This window comes from Platichthys flesus, chromosome 12 (genome assembly GCF_949316205.1).
Source record: "Platichthys flesus chromosome 12, fPlaFle2.1, whole genome shotgun sequence".
NCBI classification, from domain to species: domain Eukaryota; kingdom Metazoa; phylum Chordata; class Actinopteri; order Pleuronectiformes; family Pleuronectidae; genus Platichthys; species Platichthys flesus.
Window position 1 is genome coordinate 19,804,456 of NC_084956.1, and position 22,767 is coordinate 19,827,222.

Sequence of the window (22,767 nt, forward strand, 5' to 3'; positions counted from 1 at the left end):
GGAAAGTTGGTACACACCTGGTCAAAGCGGCAGGTGGTATTGTCCTTGCATTCGTCAATATCCTCACAACCCAGGCTATTGGGTTTGTACCCAGGAGAACACAGACAAAAGAAGGACCCTGCTGTATTGTTACATAAGGAGTTCTCCGGGCATGGGGTGTCATCTGGGTTGAGACACTCATCCACATCATGACATTCTGTATCATTCAGAATAAATCCCACATTACAGGGGCAGAGGTAAGACCCTTGGATGTTGACACATGTAGAATGGGGCTGACACACCGAAGAGTTGAAAGAGTCTGAGCATTCATCTACATCTACACACTCTGTCCCATTGCTCCAGAATCCTTTTATGCATTCGCAGTAATATGACCCAATGGCATTGATACATGTCCCATTGGTGCAAAGCTCCCCAAGCTCAGGTTCATTGCATTCATCGATGTCCTCACACAAGTCAGTTAAATTGGAAAATCCAGTATCACAAAGACACAGGTAACCACCATCGGTGTTGATGCATGTGCTATGCTCATGGCAGGTGGAATTGTCTAAGCACTCATCCATATCCTCACAGTCGGTGTTGTTGCCTTGGTAACCTTCCCAGCACTCACAGACAGAAAATCCAACAGTATTAATACAGCTGGAGAAATTAGGGCACTGGATAAGGCCAAGGATGCATTCATCTATGTCCAAACACAAGGAGCTGTTGCTTGAGAAACCTGGGTCACAGGGACATTCATAGCTCCCATCCACATTATTACAAGCACTGTTTTCAGGGCAGGTGTAGTTCCCTGTCACACATTCATCTATGTCCTGACAGTGTGTCCCATTGTTTTCAAAGCCTTCCCAGCAGTCACAGATAAAGGAACCGTCAGTGTTGAAGCAGTGGGAGAAGGCAAGGCAGGCTTCCCCTGGCAAACGGTCACATTCGTTTACATCCCTGCAGTCGGTGCCACTTCCTTCATAACCATCTTTGCACCTACAATAGAAGGAACCCTGGTATGGGTCACACTCGGCACGGTGGTGGCAGGCGCTACTAGCATTCAGGCAATTATCTTCACTTACGCACGTGCCATTGTTGTACACCAAGCCCAAAACACATGTACATGTGAAGGAGCCAAGGGTGTTGCTGCACCTCATGTTCGGGCTACAGGTTGTATTCAGCTGACATTCATCCACATCTTCACAAACAAAGCCATCACCATGGTATCCATCCTGGCACTGGCAGATGTAGGAGCCGTTTGAATTGAGACACAAAGCCTGGTCACTGCAGTTGTGTTGCAGGGAGGAGTTCTGGTCACACTCGTTCACATCCTGGCAGTCAAAGCCAGTGCCCTCCATGCCAGGTGGACAGGCACAGTAGAAAGATCCACGTGTGTTAGTGCAGCTGGCAACCGGATGGCATCCCCCATTTTGGATTTGGCACTCATCAAAGTCTATAATTTATCCAAAATGGGAAAGTGTCAGGGTAACAGCCCCAAATGTTGCTAAAAGAAAGCTCAGCCGAGAGTGCACTTATTGGGTCAAAAACACAATTGGCATTATAAATGTTAACTATTAGAATTTGATGCTTACCAGAGCAGTTCCTTCCGTCACCTGTGAAGCCGCTCAGACAGACGCAGGAATAGCTGCCAATTGTGTTGACACACTGGGCAAACTCGCTACACTCCTGCTGCCCTGTCTCACACTCGTTCACATCTAGCAAGGTGATGGACAAATGGAGAGGGAGGGAGAAGGAGAGGGATGTCGTTAGTTTTAGCAGCGTGTCGTCAAGTAGAAGAGTTAATGATTTCTGTGGGCTGCCTAATTAAATATTTACAGATGGATTTTTACTTTGAAGTGATGTTAAACAAATGTCTAAGTTTGGTGGCTATGGACAGAAAGGAAAAAGATTATAAAAGAGGTATCCTCATTATCATGGTTCAGTCATGTCAGTTTTTACATGTTTGGAAACTTAATGACATTAACACATTAATTTGAAAATAGGAATAACAGAAATGTATTTTACCGACACATCGTGCTCCAATGAGGGTGTAGCCATTCTTGCAGACACAGGAAAAGGATCCAGGGATATTCACACACTTAGTTTCATTTTCTGGACAAATGTTTTCCCTCTGGCACTCATCTATGTCTGAACACGTCAGCCCATCACCCACATAGCCCAGGTCACAAACACACTGATGTCCAGTGGGTGACTGGTGGCACAGACCATAATTGTGGCAGGCAGGGTCACACAATGGACTTGGTGGCACACAGGTGTCATTGAAGGCCACTGTACCATTCAAACATGAGCAGACATGACCACCGGGGGAGTTGATACACTTTGAGAAGGCTGGACAGATGGTATCAGAAAGGGTGCAATCGTCCACATCCTGACAGGAGAAGCCGTCACCATTGAAACCCTGCTGACAAGAGCAGAAGAAGCCTCCTATTATGTTGGTACATAGTGCCCGTGGGTGGCATGTACCCACCATAGAACACTCATCAATATCCTTACACTGGGTGCCATTTCCTACAAAACCTCGCTTGCAGGTACAAATGTGTGACCCAATGTTATTAAGGCATGTGGCATTGACATGGCAAGGCTTGTCTTTGCATTCATCCATATCAACACATTCCATGTTGTTGGCAGGACGATAGTAACCAACACGGCAGGGGCACTCATATGATCCATCAATGTTCTTACACTCTTCATTCACCCCACATGGATTCTTCTGTTCTTTGCACTCATTTATATCCTGACAAAGAGTCCGGTTAACCAAAACAAAACCTGTCAGGCACTGGCAAGAGAAGGAACCCAGGTTGTTGTTACATGTAGCCTTGTTTCTGCAACCTCCATTATCCAACAGACACTCATTCACGTCATTGCACTGGATCGCCCCGTCGCCAAAATATCCCACTTTGCAAGTGCAGTTGTAGGAGCCAGGAAGGTTCTTGCAAAGGGCATTTGAGTGGCACTGCCTAGCCAACGAGCATTCATCCACATCAACGCAGGTCAAGCCATCTCCTCTGTACCCTGCTTTGCACTCACAAGAGAAGGAGCCGGGGGAATTAATGCAGTTTGCATAGGGACTGCATCGGCCCAACGCACACTCATCCACATCAAGGCACTTGGAGTCGTTGAAGATGAAGCCACCGCCACAGTCGCAGAAATATGATCCACCAGTGTTGACACAGGTAGTGATAGAAGGGCAGATGTTGGAGGTTGCACACTCATTAATATCCTCACACAGTCGTCCATCTCCAATGTAGCCTGCTAGACAGACACAGTCATAAGTTCCCAGCCTGTTGATGCAGGTAGCTTTGGGATCACATGGATTGTTTCCATTGCATTCATTTATGTCAGCGCAAGTCAGCCCATTTCCGACAAAACCGCTGTTACAGATACACCGATATGACCCTATGCTGTTTGTACAGTCTGCATATAGACTGCAGATGTTACTGGCACATTCGTCAATGTCCACACAGTTTTTCTCATTACTTTCAAAGCCATTGCTGCATGTGCAGTAGTAAGTGCCAGGTAGATTTTTACAACCTTTGTAGCCAAGAGTGGAAGGACAAACGTAAGGACTCTCTGAACATTCATCTATGTCAAGACACAGGTAGTTTCCATTGCCCTTATAGCCAACATTACAGGTGCAAGCATAGGACCCCGGGTTGTTGGTGCATGTGGCATTCCAATGGCAGGTCCTTGAGTTAGTGCATTCATTATTATCCGTACACTGGAAGCCGTTGCCCTCGAAGCCAACTTTACACTGGCACTGTCGCCCTCCCTCGAAGTTAGTGCAGAGAGCATTGGCATGACATCCTCCATTTTCTATTTGGCACTCGTCGATGTCCTGGCAGTTGGTACCATCTCCGACATATCCACTGATGCAGACACAGCTGTAGCTGCCCAGAGTGTTGCTGCAGCGGGCCTTTGTATGACACCCATGCAGACCGCTGAGACATTCATCAATGTCATTACACAGGATACCATTGCCCTGGTAGCCCATGTTGCACACACAGGTGAAGTTGTTGCTGGCCTTCAGACACTCGGCCTTAGGGTGGCACTTGCTGCCTGCTGCCTCGCAGTCCTTCAGGTCAGCAACTGCAATAAAACAGGATAAGACAAGATAGTATGGAATATAAATCTTTCAACAAATTTTAAAATGTTAAAGTAGTATATGTTATTTGGTTTCTTCTGCCTTTATATTAATTAAAAACAGTATTGATTGTTTAACTGAAGATACCTGCACTGCAGTGTTCCAGCACTGCAACTAGACTTATCAGCCACAGGATTGGAAACCTGTCAGGGTGAAGGAAAGAATTTCATGAGAATTGGCCATTACCCTTTTGAGTAATATTGAATACTGTGATTTGCTGTATATTCAGCTGTAGTAGAATGATACTGAACAAATACTAAAACATTATGTCAGTGTTAATTTAAGGAGACATGAGTTTCGTCCCTTAGTGTTTGTTTGGAGTTTTCAATTAAAGATATATAGTTTCAGTCTGGCATGTCATCAATATACAGCCATGAAGCCATTGAAAAAAGTTCGGGGGAGAATTTAACTAGAACTCAGAATTAACACAAGCAATGGATTCACACCAATAAGCCACAACATTAAAGCTCTTACCAGTTTATGTTGTAGTTGATTTGTGTAAAGTTCTGATTTGACCTAATTGTAGAGTGTGGGTTACTTTGCTTACTGTACTTAGAGCCTACCTTCATCCCACTGGAACAATGGTGGGGTGTCTATTGTTACAGTTAGTGTAGCACAGGTAAACCTGTCTTATCCTAACACAACACTCAAACTCGTAATTACAATCACTCTGCTCTGGCTTATCCAGCACTGCAATTCATTCCTTTTAGAGAAAGTTTCATGTGAATAGTATTTTTTCATTTCAAAGTAGGAATAATTGTCTCGACTTTATAGACTGTGTATGAAATAGATTCTGGAATAAAAAAAAAATTCTATGTAGTTTCTTTGGTAAATTCCTCAAAATGTATTTCCTCATGTCAAGATGAATGAAAAATATCCCAGAGTACCTGTGGGTCTTTTATTCCTTGAGGTACATGTTTGTATTCAACCTCACATTAATCCAAACTGTGCAGTTTGAACATGATAGGCTATCTACACAAAGATGGTGTGTCTAGCCCGCCCACCATGATTGTGTTGATATCATGTTCAAACTGCACAGTTGAGGCTCTGGTTTAAAATGTCTACAGGTCCCATCCCTTTGTCCATCTGGCTCAGCGATTCAGTTGAGCCGAATTGTTACAATCACTAAAATACTGATAATAGTCCATGTTTGTTCTGATTGAAATACAATCTATATGTCCATTGTCACTCCAGGCTAAACAATGCTATTGTCTGTGTCTCAAGGGAAGGTGATTGATAAATTCTCTCAGTGAGAGTGCTGAGGCAGAATTCCATTACATACATGCAGGACTGTCTACTTTGAATTGCACTGAGCCTCCCTGAGGAAGTGGAACTGGGACAAAGACATATGTATGACAGCCGCCCATAATCTCCATTCCCATTTGTAACATGTATAGTCATGTGAAATGTGAGCAAATGGTTACTGGCTCAGTGCACTGGAAGTCTGAAAGGTCAACTGTCTTACTTTCAGCTTTTTATTACAACTACAATTTGATTGTACAGCTCTATTTTCTCTAAAATGTCTGCTGATACCGATTTTTGGAAATGTGCTTATTCACTTTTTATTATGAGAAGAATTCTCATACCTCTCCATTAAATAGGAATGTTCAACCAGCAGCTGGTTAGCGCAGCTTAAAGGCTGACAACCTTGCTCTGAGTTTGTTTATTACTTACTTTAAAAGGGTCTTTTTTACTGTATAATGTAACTAACCATCTTAATCATTGTTTTGTGTTTTGTGTTTTACTTTACTGCTGTTTTATTCCTTATATTTGTTTGTTTATATATATTTTTCATCTGTATCTACATATCAGGTACCACTTTGACACATTAAACATTTGTAATTATTTGGCATGAGAAAGAGAAATGACCACTAAGTAATTAGATAAATAAAATGCATTTGTAAATACAGCAAGCAGACAGTGACACAATAAATTAACAATTACATACATAAATTGATAGTCCAAAGGAAAAATATCACAATGTATTAATGTTGTTTTCTTTTGTTTATTATTATTATTAAATAATTATTAAACCTTTATATTTAATCTTATAAATGGATCGTCTGTGTTCAGGGTCACATTAAATGTGTAATGTTAACTTCGCAAATGAGCTATAATGAGCCATATTTGGCCAATCCTACCAATAACATAAACAAGAAAGATGTAAAAAGAAACGTTCAGAAGCAGAGATTTTCACTTACCGCATATTTCCTCGTCCCCTCGTGGGCTTTGAGTCTTTCTTGGGGAAGAAATATGGACTCCCCTCTTCTGGAACTCTCTCCTTCTCTTCGTCTTTCTTCCGCAGAGTGGAACCACTGTCGACAGGCAGCAACTTCCTTTTCCATCTTCTCCACCTCTGTCTTGATTCCTCCACCCCTGGGACGAAGGACAAAGGCCCACCTCACCATACCATGCACTGCCCTGACATCTTAAACCTCTGGGAAGGGGAACACCCATATTCCCCTGCTTATGTGTCAGCTCTCACACAATAAATGGACCTCTCCCCTAAGGCCCTCATTTGTCCTCTTCACAGTCGACAAGAAGAAGTGACACCCAAATGTCTTTCATACACCTGTTTATCTGCGGAGAAAGAGATTTGGAGCTACCTGGTATTCAACTCTATGATTTTTATTGTGTTTGATATCAGTTTCTAGAAAATAAGTACATTACAAACATGTGGATCATATTACAATCACCAGTGACACCAGTAGAATAGTTTAATCAAACCATTTAGACCCATTTCATTAAAAGCTATAAAAGCAGCAAATCTTTATTTCTGTTTTATTTATTTGGTAAAACATCAGTCCATGCTTACTGAACTGACTGACTCCTACATTATGTACTATGAATAGTATAATAGTATTTCCTGGTAAATGCCATTCATCCATTAATAACATGAATGCCAAAAAAAAAAAATGTTCATGAATGTTTTCAATATTGTTAATTTGTTAATGTGCACTGTTACACACCACATCTATTGCACTTCTGTGACTCTGTTTTCCTCACTCTTATTGAGGGTTAAGGAAAAAGGATGTTGCTCATTGCTAGGCCCAATGAGGCAAATTGTTATTTGATTGGAAATACCTTAAATACAATGGAGTATTAGGGCTATTTGTATGGAAAAACAACAAACAAATAACAAAATAAAATAATACTACAAGAAAAAGAAGCCTAATGTTAGGGTATGTGTTATATCCGGATTATTAGAAGATCAGCCTGCGGCTTGTGCTAAAATTAGTAATGAACATCTTGTTAAGTTATACTTTAGTAAAGGTTTCATAACTAATTGAACACTTGATCTTTTGGCACATCAGCACCACATTCTCCTAAGTATCAGGACCCTGTAATATTGTGCAAGAAGTTGTCTATTCTGAAGGAAGAACTGCACAGACATGGAGGAAAGTTCCTCTTATGTGGAGGAGGAAATGTTTGACAGTGGTCAACTGTGCGCAACTGTGAATCTGTTATATTGATAATCAATCAGAATCAGAATCAGAATTTGTTTAATTGCCAAGTATATTTACACATGCAGGAAAATGCGGTTGGTGAATTGGATATAAAACAACAATCGGGCATAAAACAACAAGAGCAGAAGTTGAACTCTGGTAAGCACGAGCTCTCCTTGCTGCTTATTTCATAACAAATACTTGTCTTTCTCTTGTAAAATTAGGATATCTTTGTCCTTAAAATACAACCTTTAATCTTATAAAATTATGACATAATTCTTTTTTCAGATTTCTTTTCAATATGGCCCTAAAACTCAGTCATGCTAAATATGTGATCTAGTTCTGCTGTTATTTGAGGGAATATTTTATGATCTAACTTTAGATTTGATCTGTTCCTTGTAGCTTTTCAAGCAGTCTCATCGTGGACCTGCCACAAAGTGCAATGCAGTTTATGACATTCAGTAATAAACTGGCAGCAGCTACTGCACAGATAAGGCGGCCATGAATAAGTTTATGATCTCCGTCCACTATTGGGAAGAGTGGGAAAACTCTTTTCATTTAAGATTTACGTATGTGATCACTTGGGCATGTGTAACTGTTGACCTTTTTTAGACTTGATAATAGGTCATAAGTATTATGATCTGTTTATATTGCTGATCAGTCTGTGGCTGTAATGAGCGCAGTTTTGTTCTGCTTTGTTTTCAGGGAGGTGCTAACCATGAAAGCAGCAAACATTGTTGGTTTTGCATGTTTCTATTTCCCAGTTAGGCTTCTCTTTGTCTGAGCAGAAGAATCAGTTTGTCCTCCTACGTCCTCCCTCAGGTTAAAAGTGGGATTAGCAGTGACAGCTACAGGGTGTATCTGATTGAACAATTAAAGCAATATTGTCACATTAGTGAAATAGGCCTATTACATAATATTTACTTGAGTGGGAGCAGAAGAACATTCCCCTTCAAATCTCTTCTGAAGTAACAACTGGCTTCCTTCCTGATATATAACGATTGTGCAATGTTTCCTCAATAAGTTGAGTTGTATTCCTTGCTAGACCACTTGGAGTGTTGTCAATAATAAAGTTGAAACAAACACACAGTGGCTCCAGGTGAGCTATGCTTGGGCCATGACTGAGGTCAGTGACTACTTGTGACATCACAAAAATATGGAAGCCATTCTGGCTCATTACAAGGAATACTTTTTTATTCAGTCTATATTCACGTCAGTGAAATTTAACTAGCACCTTCAAAAAAAGAAGACAGAAATTCCTTCTACAATTCTGAAATGTTCTCTTTGATAAATTCTCTGTTGTTAAGCTTTTAAAAGTTGTAACACAGTGTAAAGTACAAATCCTGTGTCCTTTCCTGGCCCTTTTCCTTGACCAAAGAAAGATATGAAGGACTCAAGAAACAAAGTAACTTTGATACTAGACATACATGAGGAAACATAATCATGGCATAATCAATGTGATTGACCAAGTGATTGGATCCAACGTTTTATTTGCTGAAGAAAAGAGACAATTCAGCAACAGCCAATGTCATGGTTTCTGTCTCTGCCCTGTTTACCAACCTCCTATCATACTCCACCTGTCCACTAGATGGTCCGGATGCACCTGCTAACCTGTTCCTCATTTCGCTCATCTTCTTCCTGGCATTTGTTGCAGCCCTGTTTCACCAGTCAGCTGCCACATCATCTCCTGTCTCTGTGTGTCTCTCTTTGTGCTCTGCATGGTTATGACTCCTGTAACTTCTTCCTGTCTGTAGGTATCTGTTGTCTGCTCTCACCTGTGTGTCTGCCTGTCTTTCTGTTTGAGCCTGGGCCTCATCTCTCAATTCAAGTTGATTCATTACACCAGCCTGCGATCGGGTCCTCCATTCCACTGTTCCTTCAGCCAAACGTGTCCCTCACCACTTCTCAACACAAGTGCCCCTGCAGTAATACAAGATGGTAGGAGGCACCCAGACGTGATTCTACATTTATACGACGGATCTGTCCTCATAGGCACATGAATATAAATTTCACACTCTTTCATGAGATCCTCTAATAATCGTACTAGAGAAAAGGTGTCATTATGGAACCTGTCTGCTTACGTCTTAAGAGTATGATGAACATTTATTCTCAGCCTGACAGAATAGCAGCTTATCCTAATTGGATAATTTCTGGTTTTGAGGTTTGATTTGTCAGAGAAATACAAAAATCAAGAAGTATGTATGAACATGTCTAAATAAACCATGACAATTCTTCACAACAACCCCACCCGCAACCATCTACACCATTTTTTATAGAAACTCTGATCCGACAGTAATGGACTCAGGTAACTAATAATCACGTCATGAAGGTGGCTGATTACCTTAATATTTTACCGCAGATGATTTAAGTGACTTGTGACTGTGATTACTGCATGATTCATTATTTTTCTTACTTGAGATTTGTGACTTGGCCATTTATTGCAGATTCATGAAGTGACGTAGGTGAAAATGATATTTTTGCTTGTGAATCAAATAAACTGAATAAAGAAAAATGAATCTGTTCATTTCTCCTTGGCTGAAAATACAAAATCCTACACACGCTTTGAATCATGTAGTAGATTTTCACCTCTTACATCAGAATCCAAATAACACAATGTGTAAATGTGATTTAAAAAGGTCAAATGAGGAAGATCTTAATTATTTCAGGGAACTGCAAATGTTATTATCGCAGTTTGCATATGATGTTGGAGATATGTGTGCCGACATTTTTCATCTATAAGACAAAAAAAAATGTATTTGAGAAAAATTAGACTCAATTAACTTAGAATGTAGGAAAAATATTCAAGTTTCAATGTAAATTGTTGGGATTTTCAGAACAGATGCTCCAAGAAAACATTTCAAGTATGTTACCTTCATTTAGTCACATGCTTAGATGCATGCTTATCATAAAATCCTTTGTGTTGGTATTTTGGTCCACATTTTTTAAATTACTCTGACATTTAGCAAAACAGCAAATTTAAAAACAAATTCAGTTTTTTCATCGGGTCCCTTCTGCTGAATGTCACCTCTTCCATTTTCTGTATTTTACAAGTTTCATTATTGACTTACTTTGTCCAATGAATCAGACTACAGAATCCACATCACTGCTGGTGAGAATATTTCACAAACACATAATCTCGCTGAGACCTGAGGCTGTGACTCATCCAGTTGAACGTGACACACCTGAGAGATGTTTTCTCAACCTCTGGTTTCAGTCGTGTTAGATACCTGCTCGGACACATGATGTCATCATAACACAATGCTCCTCAGTTTATAGTAAACAACAAACATGTTCAGACTTAGTTTCTGTGTTTCTAATCAACACATTGGGATATTTGAACTGAAATATGAACAAGGACACAGTTTTGGACAAAGTGGTTTGAATGTAACACAAAGTTTGAGAGATTGTGTCAAAAAAAACATGTGTATGGAAATAGAACAATATAATAAATGGCAGCGTTTACACATGCACATCCACACGATGATTAAAATCTTGCAGAAATGTATAAGTGATTTATTGAATTTAAAGATCAGTTGGAAGATAAGCTAAATCTTTTTCACCTTTTTAACTCACACTAAAGTATAGAGATCAGTCACAATAGAAATACATTGATTAACAGAGTGTTTTCCAGATAATTTCCCGGAGGAAGAATGAAGGAAGGACAGACAAAAGCAACTGCTACTGAATTGGCCTTAAATCATTAATAAATAAGTTTAGACTGTTAACTGTTTGCCAAAGTAGTCTTTGGAATTTGGTGAACATTCATTGACTACAGCAGCTCGTTTTTACCAAACTCTGTGTCATGGTTTTGAGATTTGATTTGCTGGAGAAACTAAAGAACCCTAATATTAACCAGTTTTAGTCATGAATCAATTCATAGAATGCATCTTCGAGTTTCTCGGAAATCTAGCAGAAAGAAAAACAAAACCATGAGAGGGAGGGGGGCGCGACCAAATACGGTCACACCGGGGAATAGGTGCGCCTGAATCTCCGCCCCCTCCTGACGTCATGCGTGTGCAGGTACAGGGGATATAAAGTGACCTCACCTTCACGGTCTGCATCAGTTCTATCAAAACACCCGGAACTAGACGGAGACGCGCATTAACCCAACGTCCCCCTGCTGCTCAGCTCTTCTCCCGTGTGCGTGCGCGCTCGTGCTCGAGTTTCTGTCCAAACAGGTTGGACGGGGACACACCTGCGGCTCAGACACAGGAAGCCCCGTGTGTGTGAGGTTCAGTACTCAGTGGACGGCGGACCGACAAGGAGGAGCACACAGGGACACTTGTTCAACACTTTGCTGAGAAGGTTTGCGTTGCTTTTGAAAAGTCCATCATGAAGATGTGGATCGTGCTGGTGCTGGCGGCCATGGCGGCGGGCGCCTCTGCCCAGAGCTGTGAGTAGTTTGATCAATTACACTTGAAAAAAACAGTGCGGGGCTACAGCAGGTTGTGTTACAGGCGGGAATAATTAGGTGACATTTTAAAATCTCAGTTAACATTTCATTTCCTCGCTGACCCCGGCGTGCCAGTCCGTGGTGGGAAGTGACTTAATGGTCGAGTTTAAATGGATGAAAGTGGGATTCCAGTCGGTTTATCTGAGGGACGCAGTTGGTATCGTTGAGTGGGGGTGGGGAGGATCTGCCCGCTCTTTGAGGAAGTGTGTGTGTGTGTGGAAACCAACGCCCAGGTGCTCAGTAAACCTGCTTGTCTACCTGCTGCACTGGTGTTTATAGGCCTGTGTACACCACAGCACTATACAAGCTGCATCAGTTCCCTTCTTTAATACTTTTGACAAAACCTCCCAGAGGCCCTTTGTCCATTTATGTGACATATTGTGTCGTTAATTCAAATCACCGGATAAAGTAACTGAAGCTTCCTTGAGGCCGACATGATGTTTGTTTTGTGTTGATTGTGTGTAGGTGTGAATTTTAACCCCGGTTCTTTGTGCTCAGGTACATGTGAAACTATGAAGTGGGCCACCTGCGATGGAACTCCGTGTAAGTGTTACGTCTTGGTCGGCGCAGGCGAAAAGCAGACACTGGAATGCACTTCATGTAAGTATTAATGAGGTCAAAGGCATGCTTTGCCTCACACAGCACCACTCTTTATTGTTTTTGTTGTTGTTGGTGATACCTTCTCATGCGTCCCCCCTCCCCCCCTCAATTTTTTTTTTTAGTGATCCCTAAGTGTTTCCTGATGAAGGCCGAGAGTTACCGTGCCAGTAAGGGCCTGGACACGCGTACGCTGGGAGGAAAGCCAGTCGAGACCGCCTTCGTGGACAACGACGGCATCTACGACCCGGATTGCGAGAACGACGGCAAATTCAAGGCCAGGCAGTGCAACAACACCGAGGAGTGCTGGTGCGTCAACAGCGCTGGCGTGCGGCGAACTGACAAGGGAGACAAGAACCTCAAGTGTGAAAAGCTGGTGGAGACCTAGTGAGTAACCTCCTCCTCCTCCTCGTCGGTGTGGATCACGTGTTGGAATGAAATGTTTAAATGTTCAACACTGAATTGTTTTATCTCCTCTCAGCTGGGTTCGTCTTCAGCTGACTCACAAGGATGTCCCAAAACCAGTTGATGCTGTCAAGTTGAAGGCGTAAGTGTATTTGACAGCCCCCCCCCCCCCCCATTGAAATACAAACGTACAACTAAAGTCTTTTCTCATTGTAACCTTGTTTTTTTCGATACAGTGCCATTGCGGACGCCATTAACATGCGTTACAAGAACTTCGACAAGACGCTGGTGGACGAAATCCAGGTGAGTGATATTTCCAGGAGGTTTACTGCCTCACATTTCTATACAGTGACTTTCGTTCAGGAGAGCATCACAGGATCAACACTAACAATCCTTTCTGTCATGTAGTATGACGCTGACGCCCGCTTGATTGTGGTGGATGTGAAGAAGGAGAAGGGGGTTGCCCAGCCTGACCTGGCCCAGATGGCCTATTACATGGAGAAAGACGTATGTCGAAGCTTTACACTGAGTGTGTATTTTGCAATTCCTCACAAGGTTTTAACTGTTAAAACTCACACTGTTGCTTCTTCTCTCCTCCTGCAGGTGAAAGTGCTGCCACTGTTCAAGAGCCAGGAGAAGTTTGAGCCCGTCGTGGATGGCCAGAAACTGGAGATGGAGAACATTCTGGTGTACTACGTGGACGAGGAGGCCCCGACCTTCACCATGAAGCACCTGTCGGGCGGGATCATTGCCGTCATCGTGGTGGTGGTGCTGGCTGTGGTTGCCGGCCTGCTGATCCTGGTGAGTGAACTTTTCTTTTGTCTCTTCAGTTTTGAAGCACGGTGTCGATACAGCAGACTGTTGGACAATGTATCCTGATTTTTCTTTTTCTTTGCAGTTCTTTGTCAGAAGGCGCCAGAGCCAGCAGTACAACAAGACTCAGGTGAGATGAATGTCCTGGAACTTCATAATGTTGCATGTTAATTCGTGTAAAAGTCCCTTGTTGCGCCACAGAACTGCAGTTTAATGTCCCTTTTATCCTCTGCTCCCTCCTTGCAGCAAAGAGAGATGGACCCCATGTAATCTCTTCATGGCAGCGGCAGACTTTTGAAGAGTCCGCTTTGTACATCAGCTTTTTGGATGGACGTCCTTTGCAGTGGGATTGTGCCCTTTTCACCATTTTTACTTGAGGAATGCAGATGGATCAACTTGCTGTTTGTCAATGTCGTCGTTGGCAATACCGGTATCGCCATTTATTTATAAATTGTGTAAAATGTTGAACTTGTCATCCAATCTACATGCCATAAATACCTGTTCTTTTTAAAAATACGCTTGGCACATGCCACATTTTAATGTTAGAACGTGTTGATCGGTTTAATTTCCATATCATAGATTGTACAGATTCTTTCTTACTAATGTGTGTTTGATGGATTGTTTTTAATAAAATATGTTTTAAAGACACTTGATTTCGTGCAGGCTTCTTTTCATGACACAGGTGTGTCAGTGGACTTTGTGCCTTTTTTTTAAATGCAGTGGGAGTGTATGGGGGAAGGGAACAGGCTGCAGGAAGCTGCTGCAGGCTCTTATTAGCATGTTGAGCTTTTAGCCGTAACATCAGAATCACTAACCTGTGAAATTCCTCCCTGATACTTAAACCTGATACATAAAGTCGCCATTAAACACTTGGTGTGCTTAAATGATTACAGTACACAGAAGTTTCCCTCAAACCTCTCCTCCTCTCAGACGTATAAGATGGCTGCTTTGACAAAGGTGAATTGCACTAAGCCTTTTGTTTACTCGGAGCAGCTCTGATTGGGGGTTTTGTACTCTGGTTTGAAATGGGTGCGGAAGGCTTTTCTTTTTTTTGTATCCATCACTGTCCTGGTTTGAAATGTTTCTTCTTTGAGGGGAACTTAATAGCTTGACTTATGATTATAGGAAGAGAATACACCTGCAGATCAGGATGAATTCAATGATGGATCTTGGCACTTACAGCGTAACACTCTTTCGAGCAGAGACTCTTTGAGTTCTGTGGCATTTTTATGACCTGACTTCAGCGTAGGCTGCTTAGTCATTTCTACCTGTAGCTCCGAAACTGTTTGTGTCCAACCTGTCAGTCAGGTTCCGCCTCACTCATTCAAAACAGGCACGATATGTACATAACAAATACCGAGAGAAGCTTGAGTTCAAAGCCTCACTGCACGAGCCCTTTATCCACAAGTCGGCCGAGAAGTCAGAAGTCCGGCAGAAATTGTCTTGATTGAACAAAGCGACAAGAGTGCGAGGTGGGAAGTTTGTGGTGTTTTGTTGCACTGTGAAGAAGCTCAGTTGAAACTGCTGAAGGGAAATTCTTTGTGTGTCCTGTCACAACATGCTCACAGTGGTCGGTGTTTACGCTCTCTACCTGAAGGCAGCAGCTCAGGAGGGAGTCCCTGTTTAACCTTGTGTTGTCACAGCGAAGTACTCAAAGATGCAGTAGCCCAAAAGTAACAACGACAATAAAACCGTTCCACAATGAATCCTATCTACTTCCTGTTGACCTGTTTTTTACATACAAATCACTAGTATGACTTCCTCTTTTTGAGGTTTAATCATTCCTTTTGTTACAGGCACCTGTTTCCTAGTTCCATTTCGCCCCTCCCGAATTGATCCCTCCCCACGTCGTCTCCATGGCGACACCAGGACAAAAGTATGTCTAACTAGTTCAGGCAGGTTAGGTATCATATATCCTCCCTCCCCCCACCCAGCTCTATCTCTCTCTCTCTCTGTCCTCTGTGAAAGACGACAGGAATGAGGGTGTGTCAGTTGCAGTCGGGCACCTGCAGCAGGTATCAGCATGTCAGTAACGCTCCACCAATGAGGATGCGGCAGGGCAGCCTCTGTCGGACTGGGCCTTAGAGGAAGTGATAAGTTGGAAGAATTGAGTGTCTGAGCATTCTATGGTTTCTGTTTATCCAGAGGGCACGGTGTATCATGTAAATGAGTAAAACAAGAGCAGGTGTCTGGAAAAAAACGTCACCTTGTCTGCTCCAGTTCAGTTTATTCCAACATTACATTGTACAATAATTATGAGACTTATTCCAAGGATGATTTAAATACAATGTACTTCATATGACAAATAAATATAACACCTGACAAATCTCGCCGTATATTAAGGTGTGAGACAACACTGGCTGAGGGGAATCATTTTTTTAACCTCAGAAAAGAAATCCTGTTTTTCCAGTTTAAGTGAATGGGTCACTATATCTGATCCTGTTGCTTCATGATAACACCTTCACAATCCCGCCAGGTAAACATCCCTGTTCTTTTTTAAACCACCATACATTTTTCATCCACTTATTCTCTCAAGAGTTTGTCACATCCTCTAGCCATCTTCCTCAAAGCCATTGTACAAAAACGCAGACATTAGTTCTCTTCATGCCGTAATCACGTGGAAGCGTTGTGCTGACTCTGAGTGAAGGATTAAAGTTTCACAGCTCTCCTGGCTATTCAGTAACTAAGAACACACAGGGTTCACACTGGTCTCCCACAACGTCCAGTCATTCTCAACTAGCACACATGTTGCCTCACAGCCGATACACAGAGCTCTTTCAATTTCATGGCAGTTTGTCTGTGCTGCAGCTGGTTACCTGTTATTGCCTCATCTTTCATCATATTGTTCAGTTTGCTTCAGTATACCACAACACTGTAAGACTTTTAATCCCTGGCAGAGTTACCGTGCCCTAGACAAAAAATACAAAAACAACCCTCATCTTCACCTCTTCTATGACGATTGTGTGACACTTTTAAAGTCGGGAATGCAAATGATAACATCAAACAGAGTCTTTACCAAAGGAAAAGTACCAGACAGCTCAGATTAATGAGACGTATCAGAAGCGACGTCAGTCTGTCAATAAATGCTGTTGACTTCTCTCTTTGGAGACGGAACATGAAAGCAACACCCTCATCAGGGAGACAAAATAAGGAAATGTCCCTGGGGAATGCAAAGCAAAGCTTCTTATTTGTTCCTAAACACCCTTGTATCTTAGTTTGAAGCTCAAAGCTCCAGTTTAAGCCCACATCTGATAATTTGATCTGTGAGAAACAGAATAACCTTTCTGAAGGTTACAGCTTAAAACTGGAGGACGTGGACGCACAATAATCCTGTGTGAGGATATCAGTGAAGTGCTGCAACCTGAGCCGGTGTCTGATATCAAATTATACCAAACAGAGAAAGGAGGCCAGTTTTAGCTTCATCTGGATGGAGCACTCGTGGTTTAAGGAGATAGCATTAAACCAGAAATTAATTTGTCCCAGTGAGACAAATATACAGACGAGAAGGACACTGGAATTAGTCCTGCTGACAAATTTGTCCTTCCTTTTCAAAGTTTAAACAAGGTAAAAGGACACTGATTGGGTCTCAGGGAGATCAGAGCAGCGTAGGGGCCTTGCTGGGACGTCCCAGCGCTGGTGGAGATTGTCTCCTCAGCTCTTTGCACTTCAGGCTGATGGGCTGGGCCACCATGAGAGCTGGGGCAGAGAGGTGGTGGGCAGCGGTCTTCAGCTGGTGAGCACTGTTGATGTAACTGGAGATGAGGAGGGTGATTTCTCTGATCTGTTGACCAAGCAACACAAAAAGCACATGAGTGTTTGTTTCCACTTATGGGTGAAATAAATATATCTTTATTATGGTTGGTTTCCGAGTTTCTCTGGTTGGACCAGGTCAGTTCCCGGGACTCAGTAGTTCCTCAGTCTGTCAAACTGTTAACGGAACTAAATAGATCAGATGATGTGCAGTTAGTCATGAGGTCACGAGGCACCACAATAACAGTACCATCACACAAATGTTAAAGATACAATATGTATCCTTTGTAAATCTTAAAATAGCAGCTTCAAAATGAGTTCTCTGACTCAGAGGAGAGAGAAAAGCAGCTTCTGTTCCCATTGCTCACCCTGAATGTCCTTTCTTTAACTATGTAACTTAAGTGAGCAGGGCGCGTAATGAAGGGTGCGTAACTGAATCCTGAATCAGACCCTGTGAGTTCAAGAGTAATGCCAAACTGTTGTATCAGTTAAAAAGACTTTCCAATATTCAGCCAGGAAACTTTTAAAATGTGAATAATTAGGGGGATTTTGGTGGATTTGGAACAGCAGCAGAATCTTGAATCATGTCACTATATTGTGTGTCAGCATCAGTCAGTGGAGACAAAGCTGAAATTTAAGTGAGAGGAAAGTTCTGGCTGGGCCAAGATATCCTGGTTTGTATGGTTCTTAATTTGATGTAAGCTTCACTTTCAGAGACATTTCTTGGACAAGAGAACTCCAGGAATGTTGTTTGTTCTGAAAGGCGTTGAGTTCATGCTGTAAAAAAGGAGACTTTTCTGTATTAGAGTTAGAATATCACTGGGGTGTCTACCTATGTTCTGAATAACTGTCATCTCTGTGATCATGTGCTAGACATGTATTAGAGAGCACTTTCATCTAACCTCACAAGAACTTTTTCTTTGATAATTGAGCAGAGGTTATATCTGTCACACGCCACAGTTTATCATTGGGCCAAGTCTATCTTACTGTCTGTTTCTCATTTCAAGGCTCTCATGAGATGACTCCTACCATATGTACGTTTGTAATTTACTCTTCAGCGAATTGTGGTAATGTGATAAACTTGACCTAAATGCTGTGCAAAGGCTTCAATGTATGTTTTATCTTGTTTGGTGGTCGTGTCAGAGTTGTTGTCCAATCTGCACTCATGTGTTCATAAACCCAGCCCTATTATAAAGGCGGTGGGCCCAATGGATTCGTAAGTTCTCTACAAATGTGACAGTATTAAACATGTATTTAAACCCATGTCATTAACCTCTAAAATGTCTTGCACGAGAACGCCTTCTCATGTGTCATTGTTGCAATGCTTTCATGTTCAATAAATTTGTGTTTGAACAAAGATTTGTCAAATTTCGTCCCGGCTGAACGCAGCCCAGGTGTGGAATTCTCACGAACCTTAGAGGGGTCCATAGCAAACAGATGTTTCTCTGTGGGTTTGTCTTTGCTGCTGTTGGCACCGATGCTCTGGCCCATAACCAGCATGAAGTCCTGCTTGCAGCCTCCAAATGTCATCAGGTTTTTGTAGGGGTGCGACACCAGCGGTTTCTGAGGACACGGAAGCAAAGAGGTTTGACAACCACATAAAAGTGGCAGCAAGATGTTCTAATCTGGTACTAGGATCACCAAAACATTCAGCTTGAGTGACTTGCATTTAAACAGCTACTCACATTATTAAACAAGCTGCATTTTATAAACTCAACAGACCAAAAAGAAATGTCTTTTACAAAGATCACAAATTTAGGGGAAACTAGATGCATATTACTTTCTTAAATAAATCACTGACTTGGCATGTGACAAATAAATATTGTCTCTTTTCCCAATAATGCTAGAAGGGGAAGACTCAAGTGAAGGAATAATGCGTGATGCTTACAATAGAGTTGTGCTCCAGAATACTGATACCATCTTCATGCACGGCAAGCCAAACACGCACACCCTGCTCTGGAGAGGGAGTAGTGGACTACAAGCAAAGACGGACAGAGAAAATGAGATCAGTCATCAGATAAGATAAGATAAGATAAGACTTTATTAATCACCACCTTGGGAAGGTCAAGCTTTAGAGTAGCAGATAGTCAGGATGAGAGGAGTACATGAAATTATGAAAACAGTTTCAGTAAAGTGTTAATTCAACTTTATCTTTAGTGATAAGTGGATGAAATATCAGAGACACCCACACTGTGCAAAGGTTCCAATTATTATCCTTTATTTGTGTTTATTTAGTTTGTGTTCAATCTCTATTTGTTCAAGGCTGTATCATGTTTTGAATTCAAGAGGCAATAATAACAGTTTGTAATGTCGTCTGAGTTGGTGATAAAAATAACAGTTTAATTTAGATTACACATTTTCAAGAGATTACATTTCACACATACACACGTGTGGACACACACTTACCTCTGCTTCAAATAGTTTGGCACCAAAGAAAGGCCATTTCCTGGCAACAGTCAAGTAGATCCTGACGCACTCGGGTGAACTTCGACCTCTGAGCGAGGCCCAGCGAGCGGAGAGACGCTGCAGCAGCTGCCTGAGAACGGGAAACGAAGGGGTTAACTGCCAGGGAGCGACCTCCTGTAATCGAAACCTTTAGCTGATGTCAGTCCAACTGATTCCAGGCTATGAGACTCAGCACTTTCAGTTAGTGAATAAAACCATGGGATCTACATTCAAGTTTCAGATTTAATTTCTATAGTATTTGACAATCATTATATATTATACAATACATTAATATTGAAAGTTGAGAAGTAATTGGACAGATGCCCACAAAGTAAATCAAAGCCATCATAATTCATATTGTGTTGAAAATCCTTTGCAGTCGATGTCCCCACTCCGATTTGACATTACCACCCGTCCTGGGACATCCAATCACAAGAGGTCAGCTGTAAGTTTGTCTGTTCACACCTGGCATTAAAATGAATGGCTCTCTTGTGACCACATGTGATTGAACCTCACTTCTGGCTTTGTCTCTCTGAAAGTGTTTTATAGCCTAGTGTTTACCCTCTTGTATGTTCACCTCTTCCTACTGACGATCAACTCCACCTCAACCTAAATAGCATCTCTGACCTCTCTGAGTGTGAGTGAGTCATATGTGAGCTTGTTATGTGCATGAACCATAGACTGTTTATAGAAAACATGGCATGGACCAACAGTGAGATGACCGCCAGCTGTCCACGATTCCAATGACCTTTTAACCCTTTTCAAGCTTTGCAATTTGGACTCTTAAGCGTTGAAAGGGAAACATCTACCACACAGATCTTTCAATATTGATGTAAACCAACTCAAATTTACCTGAGACTTTGATATAGGTATAATATAGGTTGCATCTAGTATTGATAGATAGCCAATTAAATACATTCATTATATACCCATGAAAGTTGTAAGTGTGCTTGGACTGAATCCTAGGAAGTTTCCAGTGTGTCATTGTACCTGAGCTGCTCCTCAGACGTGGCTCTGCGGTAGTGTTTTGGGTAAAATCTTTCAAGAACTTGTTTCAGGGTTTGGTTCGACTTGGTCTGTGCTGAGCCAGGAGCAGAGAAGGGACGCTCAAAATCTCCAAACTCCACCTGAACAAACAAAACTATTAGCTTTTAAATTAAGGTCTAAAAAGATCAACTTGACTGCAGCTTTATTATATGTGATAAAAAAACATGTAAGAAGCAAGTGAAGTTCTAGACCTGGGCCAGCAGGGCAGCCATTTCCAGAGCCAGTTCCTTGTTGACAGGAAAGTGTCCTGCTACAATGGCTTCGTTGGTCTGATAGGCCAGCAGCATCCTCTCCCTCTCTGACTCCCCCCGGACCTGGGGAGAGAAATACAGCCTGGGGACATAGAGAAAAGGATAGAGATGGTAAAAGAAAAACAGAAACACAAGGAAAGTTGAGGGGAAGAAACCATGGAAGGATTCAACATAATTATACTCAGAGGTTTTTTGAGTATTGCAGTTCCATTGGAATCTACTGGAGTAGAAATATATCTACATTGCATTGATATGTATTAGAATAAATGAGCCGGTGAATAAAAGACCTGCTGCTGTCTCTACAAAGTGAATCAAATCCACTGATATTATCTGACGGTTGGTGGTTGTTTGTCTGTGACTGTCGGCCCGGTGATGGACATGTGATCTGTCTAGGGTGTGCCTCTCGTCTAATGTAGCTGGGATTGGATCCAGCTCTCCTGAGACCCTCAAAGAATAAGGGGTATACAGATAATGGATTGCTGGACTTCAAAAAATGTTGGTCTCTGTAAAATGTTGGCCATCAACCACACAAAACAGGAAGTTACACTCTAATACTGTACTACATCAGTTCTTCCTTCCTTCATGTTGAGCCTATGTTCCCCTGTGTGGCTCTCAGTATGTGTGGAAACAAATCCGGAACCATGGTTGGTAATCTTCTCTGCTATCATGTATGAGATGTTGTTACACTACAAAGCAGTGTCCTGGTTAAATATAAGGAGCTATGCCTGGTCTTAACATAGCTCTGTGTAAACATATTGTGATTTTCAGCCTCAGGCCGGTTGTGTTGGTGTCTACCTGTTCTTGTAGGTGAGGCGTACAGTCCTGGTGTTTTCAGACTTGCCGGTGTGCTGCTCCTTACAGGCCTGCTCCCATTTTGAGATAATGTCGCAAATCTGTAGAAGACATGAGGAAGACAGGTTTGTGATGAGGAACGATGTTAGGACAGAGGCGACACATCTTGCCTACAAAACATGCTTAGATCACATGACTTTAAATCAGACCTTAATGCCTCCTTGCAGACAGTGTTCCAGCTCTCGTCCGGTCGGATCATCGGTGTACAGGCTGAAACCAGACAGCCCTGTTTTTCTTATGCCAGTGTCCTGGTTGAGGCGACATTGGAACTCGTCCACTGTGGTTGAAGCATCAAAGCTCACCACCTTTCGAAAATGGAATTAAATAAATAAATGTAACGTATTAAATATATCCACACAATTATATTGTATTTCAGCTTGACTTTTAAGAACTGACTCGGGGAAGGCAGATGGAAGTTGGCCTAAGAAAATTAAAGGCAAGGTTGGCTACTTTTTCATAAACTGCTCATATTAAATATTCTTCAAAATAAATCCTTGAGAAGTGACACAGATATTTCAGCTCACTCTTGTTCATGGTGACCTTCACTGTCAATATCAAGTTTCTGAA

General features: G+C 41.9%; 3 protein-coding genes across 3 annotated transcripts in view; 1 reads left to right on the plus strand and 2 right to left on the minus strand.

Moving 5' to 3' along the window:
- Positions 1 to 21,985, minus strand: part of calm2a (calmodulin 2a (phosphorylase kinase, delta)) — a 49,271-nt gene extending 27,286 nt beyond the window's left edge. The window contains exon 1 of the mRNA XM_062400746.1: positions 21,976 to 21,985. The gene's annotated coding sequence lies outside the window, so the exon portion shown is untranslated. The remainder of the gene's footprint in view (positions 1 to 21,975) is intronic.
- Positions 11,645 to 14,503, plus strand: epcam (epithelial cell adhesion molecule). The gene is made up of 9 exons (XM_062401395.1): positions 11,645 to 11,980; positions 12,539 to 12,640; positions 12,763 to 13,024; positions 13,119 to 13,184; positions 13,279 to 13,345; positions 13,451 to 13,549; positions 13,646 to 13,843; positions 13,941 to 13,985; positions 14,102 to 14,503. The coding sequence occupies exons 1-9, from the start codon at positions 11,920 to 11,922 to the stop codon at positions 14,123 to 14,125; spliced, it is 924 nt and encodes a 307-aa protein (XP_062257379.1). The 5' UTR covers positions 11,645 to 11,919; the 3' UTR covers positions 14,126 to 14,503.
- plekhh2 (pleckstrin homology domain containing, family H (with MyTH4 domain) member 2) overlaps positions 16,073 to 22,767 on the minus strand; it is a 29,544-nt gene continuing 22,849 nt past the window's right edge. The window contains exons 22-29 of the mRNA XM_062400745.1: positions 22,350 to 22,505; positions 22,144 to 22,241; positions 21,289 to 21,430; positions 21,041 to 21,177; positions 20,012 to 20,141; positions 19,494 to 19,580; positions 19,019 to 19,168; positions 16,073 to 17,636 (exon numbers count right to left, since the gene is read on the minus strand). Coding sequence (XP_062256729.1) covers positions 17,451 to 17,636; positions 19,019 to 19,168; positions 19,494 to 19,580; positions 20,012 to 20,141; positions 21,041 to 21,177; positions 21,289 to 21,430; positions 22,144 to 22,241; positions 22,350 to 22,505 — 1,086 coding nt within the window. The 3' untranslated portion in view covers positions 16,073 to 17,450. The remainder of the gene's footprint in view (positions 17,637 to 19,018; positions 19,169 to 19,493; positions 19,581 to 20,011; positions 20,142 to 21,040; positions 21,178 to 21,288; positions 21,431 to 22,143; positions 22,242 to 22,349; positions 22,506 to 22,767) is intronic.

Excerpts from the sequence above, each read along its gene's own strand:
- epcam (XM_062401395.1), top strand. The coding sequence starts at position 11,920 with ATGAAGATGTGGATCGTGCTGGTGCTGGCGGCCATGGCGGCGGGCGCC. Across the intron at positions 13,025-13,118 it reads GAAAAGCTGGTGGAGACCTA|CTGGGTTCGTCTTCAGCTGA; the intron begins GTGAGTAACCTC and ends ATCTCCTCTCAG. Across the intron at positions 13,550-13,645 it reads CCTATTACATGGAGAAAGAC|GTGAAAGTGCTGCCACTGTT; the intron begins GTATGTCGAAGC and ends CTCCTCCTGCAG.